Below are 5,143 nucleotides of genomic sequence, written 5' to 3' on the forward strand. Positions count from 1 at the left end.
CCCATGGGGGAGAGGGGCAGGGGGAGAGCCCCAGAATGCTCCCGGCCCCGCAGGAGGAGTCTCCATCAGGTCTGAGGCTGAAGTAACTTTCCCAGTGAAGCCCGGACTCCCGCACTGGGGCAGGATGAGGCCGGCTGTGCGTGCACAAGACCTGTGGGCCCGGGACATGCTCGGGCACTGTGGGACCCCTCCCTGCACATCGGCCCACCCCATCCAGCCGTGTTTGCAGACGCCTGAGATGATCCCCAAAGGTTTTATTAAGAACGTTCTTGGAAGGCGCCCAGCTAATCCCCATGGCAAGCTGACATTTGTAGTAAATCTCTGCTCTCTGTCAAACATGATTTTCTCAGTGACATTTATGTCTGATGACTTCAAATCGCTTGGCCTCCAGTTCTGCTCAGCCCAAGCACCCGCAAAGCTGGGAGAGGTGCACTGGGAGCTCCGACTTGTGATTTAACAGAAAGCTTCACAGGCTCTGCGACTCTAAGCTCCTGCGTGAAACACGCCCTCCTCTTGAAAAGCCAAAATAGCATCGAAGGAGATTCCCTTTGCATCGGCAGCGTGATCATGCCAAGGGCTCCCAGCCTGGCGTTGCAGCCCGAACCCCCCAAACCCCTGGCATGTGCAGTGAGCGTTGCCGTGCCTGCCCGTGCCCGGACGGTGCAGCCGGGGCTTGCTGGGCAGCTCTGCCTCCGCTCCCTGCGGCTTTCTGAGCCATGTGGTTGGCAGCCGGGAGGGGAACCAATGCATTTTTGCAAAGTCATGTTGGTCCCACAAGGGAAAGAAGGCAGGGCACAGGAAGGAGGGCTGGGCAAAGCCTCCCCCTGCCCCTCGCCTTCCCTTAGTGCCGGTACCACATTCAGCCTGGAGACAGAGCTGAGGTTTCCAGCTCATGGATGTCCCCAGGCTCTCCCAGCCCCATATGAACCAGCTCGTGACGGTGCTGCGTGTCACTGAGCTGCCTGTGGCTGCGTGCTGCTGTGGCATCGCTCCCTGCGGCTTTGCTCTGGAGGAGTTTGGAACCTGCCTTGGGCGCAGCTAACTACTACAGTGGGTGGTGTAACAGCGCTTTGAACACAGGGAGCAGCACTGGGTGCTGCCCTGGACCCCCCCTGGGTGCCTAGTACATCACACGGGATTAGGAAAGCTCTGAGAGGGAGAACAGGGAAACGGTGCTGGCCCCTGGGGCGGGGGGAGCAGGGATACTGCAGTGAAGTGGGCTGAGCACCGGCAGGGCAGAGACGCGCGCCGAGGTCCGGACTACTCACAGCTGGATGTCCAGGAAGAGCCGCTTCTCCTCGCCGACGTGGACCCTCCAGATGCAGTCCTCGCCCTCCGCGTAGGGCTCCGGCCAGTTGGGGGACAGGATCACCCCGGCCACAGCAGTCAGCTCCCCCCCGCACATGGCTGCGGGAGCAAGAGGCAAGCAGAGCTCAGCCAGGGTCCCAGGGGTGTTCGCGCCCGCCGCCCAGCATCGCCCCACGGCGCGGGGACTGACCTCGGCACAGCGGCTCCGTGTCATTCCAGTAGGGATCCCGCATGTTGACGCACTCGATGACAGCGGGACCCTGCTCCAGGGAGTGCCCGGGGTCGCACGTGAACTCCACGGTGGTGCCCAGGTTGTAGGTGGGGTCGGAGGTGGTGAAGTTCCCGTTCTGGATGTAGGGCTCGTAGCAGTGGCCCCGCTCAAAGGCTGGAAGAGAACCCCCCCGTTAGCCGTAGGGGCACGGAGCTGGCTGGGGGGGCGCTGCCCTCCCCTGCTCCTCACACCCTCAGCTCCGGGGCTTTGCTAGATGAGCTCTGGGCTCTGCTGCCATCCCCAGCTAGAAACCCATCCCTCCATCCCCGGCGCGCACGGATGGCCTCTTCCACGGTGTATTTTACAGGCAATTAGGATTAACAACAGTTTATCTGTCCTGAGCCACGCGGGCTTATCCAAACCCCACTTCCATTGTGTACCAGCATCAGTAACGCGCTCGCTGGGTTGCCAGTTGCTGTAGGTGCTGAGCAATCCCTCTGCGTTACTGAGCTTGCTCAGAGGCGCGGGGCTCCCGCAGGACTGATCCCGGCAGCAGGATGCACTCAAATGGCAACTGGAGCAAATCTCTGTGAGCTGCCTGGGGCTTGCCCCTCCACCCCTCCCCCGGGTTTATCTGTCCTGAGCCACGCGGGCTTATCCAAACCCCACTTCCATTGTGTATCAGCATCAGTAACGCGCTCGCTGGGTTGCCAGTTGCTGTAGGTGCTGAGCAATCCGCCCTAGGATTACTCTGCGTTACTGAGCTTGCTCAGAGGCGCGGGGCTCCCGCAGGACTGATCCCGGCAGCAGGATGCACTCAAATGGCAACTGGAGCAAATCTCTGTGAGCTGCCTGGGGCTTGCCCAGCACCCCGTCCCCGGAGGAGCCGCGGGCCGGGTCAAGAGGAAGGCAGCCGGGGAGCAAGCGCTGCAGCGAGGGCGGGAGCAGGGGCAGCCCCCGACCCTGCGGCCAGTGTGGGTTCGGTGCCCAGCAGTGCCGTGCCACGGGGACCGAGGGAAGGCGACAGACTGGGCTGGTGACGGTCGCCGCAGGCTGTGTGATTCCCACGGCACCGATGGCCTTTTCATCCCATGGAAGGGCCCCATCCTGGACACGGCACCCGCTGCCCCGGGGCAGGCACAGATGTGTCCCATGGCCTCTCAGCTTGCCAACGAAACTTTCTGTTGGAGTAAATGCAATTTCGCTGTTTCTTTAAAATTTCTATCTAGGCAAACCTATTCCCCAAAGCTACTCCAGCACCAGCTGAGGTTTGGGTTGCCCCGTGTGCCTACAGCGGCACGAGGACAAGTGGCACGGCAGAGCACCGGGTCTGCGGGTGCCGGCTGAGCCCCTGCCTACAGCCGTATCTCTGTTAATTGCCTGAACGTCCCGAGGCCTGGGAGTGCCGGCTGAGGCCGGCCCGCTGCTCTCCGGGGTACCGAAAGGGGAGCACATCACCTTCGAAGCGTATGTTGAAAGCCGTGGCGGCCGCCGGCTCCTCCGCGAGGAAGTCGATCCTGATGGAGGAGCCGTCACTGATCACGCCTTCGAAGGGCACGCTGTCGGCACGCAGCGAGTCGTAGAGGACGGCGGACTGGTTCGTGTCCCCGCTGTACACCACCATCCTGCACGGGAGGACATGGCACGTTACGTGGGACAAGCGTCCCCATGCCCCCCTGCCCCGAGCATCACCTCCTCCTCCCCCAGCGCTCACGGAATACGGCATTTTAAAGAAATCATGCAAACAAAAATTCGCCAGCCGGCTAAGTCTCTTTTACTGTGCCATTAACGGGGGCTTTATTCTTTGATTTTACTGCAAGGCACAAACCTGCTTTACTGCCCGTTACCAGACCGACTGTTAATGCAGTTTAAACACAAGCACAGCCCCAGCCTGTGCTTGGCGTTACGGACGCGGGTAGCGTGGGATTTGCAGCTCCTTGCACCATGGTGATGAGCAGTGCCGGGCACTGGGCGTGCGGGGGCAGGCGAGGATGGGTGTGACACAGCACACTGTGTCACCCCGCAGCTAGCCGGATCAGGGGACCGGCAAGGTCCCCCGCATGGAGCGCAGGGCCTGGGGATGGCAGGGGTGGGTGCTCTGTGCCTGCCTTTCACAGCTCTTTTTGCTCCAAGACCTGTCTTGCTTCCTGAGTGCTTGAGCGCTGGAATCAGGAGGCTCCTCTTCTGCACCAGGATCTTTCTCTGCCCCCATCCTCTGGCTGGCAGCCTCCCCCATGCTGCACCCCCAGCTGGGGTGGGTGCTGCCCCGGGAGACCCACAGCCCTGGGGCTGGGAGGGCAGGAGGTGTGAGCTGGGGGAGCTGAGACCAGCTGGGAGCTCCCAGCCCTTGGTATATTTAGTGCCCAAGCAAAGCTCCTCACCCCGGGCCAAGCAAAGCTCTCCGTGGTCCCAGGGGTGCAGGGGAAGGGGTGCAGCCCAGACCTCGCCACCAGCCAGCAGCACCCGGGCGCGGGAGCGGCTCCCAGAGCCTTACCTGTCCTTCTCCGTCAGCAGGAGCTTCTCGAAGTGGAGGTGCAGCTTCTGGCCCGGGGGGGCCCCGATCGCCCACACGCAGTACATGCTGCTCGACTGGTTCCCCGTGTAGCTGGGCGAGAGGACGCGGCCGATGGTGGCGTTGTGGACCGTCCCACCGCAGGGAGCTGCCGACACAGAGCACAGCCCCGCTGAGACGGGCAAGGAGACGGGGCCAGGCAAAGGGTACGGGCTGGCATTTGCACCCGGGGCTTCTGCACAGCAAAGGGGATGAACCCCTCCACTGATGCCTGCCCAGCTCTGCTCAGCAGTCTTTAATGCACGAACCTCTTGCCTGGCTTGGCATCGCTTTGTTTAACGTACACACATAAATGCTCACACATACAGACAAAATCTATAAATTCCTTTCCCTCACCTGCCTCATTCAGAGGCAGATTCTGCTGCCACTGATGTGCAAACCCGCAGCACCTCCGGCTGCACCGTGCGCAGAGCCGGGCATGGCTTCCATGCTTTCCCAGGACCGCATTCAACTCACGGTGCAAAGAAAGCAACTCTCATTCTTTTTCTTTGGGGATCCCAGTTTTTCCGAGCACCAAGGCTCACTAACGAGGGGTGTACCTGAGCAGATAGGCTCTGGGCTGCTCCAATGCGGCCTTGAGGCGTTGATGCACGTCAGCACCCTGGGACCCTGCAGCTCGTAGCCCAGGTGACAGTGAAAATGAGCAATGCCACCCGAGTGCAGATCCATCACCGTGACGTCTCCGAAGTCAGGTCTCCGGGGAAAGTTGCAGCTCAGCATAAACACTGGAACAAGCACAGACATTTCAGAGCTTAGGGCTTGTCTGCTCCAAGCCACCCTGCCGTCGGGGCGGGGAGCACTGGGGACACACTGGATGTGCCCACGGTGCCACGGACAGGCCTCGCCAGCCGCAGAGCACCGACAGACCATCACGCTGCTGCTTCTCTACCTGTTACTGCTTTTGCTCAGACCCAGTTTCTATTTTAAAAAGAATTTGCTTGAACTCATCTATTTTTTATATCTCTTCAAGATAAAAAATAGACCTGCAGTCTGAGCCTGTGCAGGAAGAGCTGCTGGAAGGGGACAGAAACAGGGCAAGGCGGCTGTGAGGA

The 5,143-nt window shown here is 61.0% G+C and overlaps 1 protein-coding gene across 1 annotated transcript in view; it reads right to left on the reverse strand.

Annotated features, from left to right (window-relative positions):
- LOC104132035 (seizure 6-like protein) overlaps positions 1–5,143 on the reverse strand; it is a 66,765-nt gene that overhangs the window by 5,107 nt on the left and 56,515 nt on the right. Inside the window, 5 exon segments of the mRNA XM_035900735.1 lie at positions 1,269–1,407; positions 1,499–1,693; positions 2,978–3,144; positions 4,014–4,179; positions 4,631–4,816. Of these exon segments, the coding sequence (XP_035756628.1) occupies positions 1,269–1,407; positions 1,499–1,693; positions 2,978–3,144; positions 4,014–4,179; positions 4,631–4,816 (853 nt within the window).

This window comes from Egretta garzetta, unplaced genomic scaffold (assembly GCF_000687185.1).
Source record: "Egretta garzetta isolate BGI_Z169 unplaced genomic scaffold, ASM68718v1 scaffold558, whole genome shotgun sequence".
Classification (NCBI taxonomy): domain Eukaryota; kingdom Metazoa; phylum Chordata; class Aves; order Pelecaniformes; family Ardeidae; genus Egretta; species Egretta garzetta.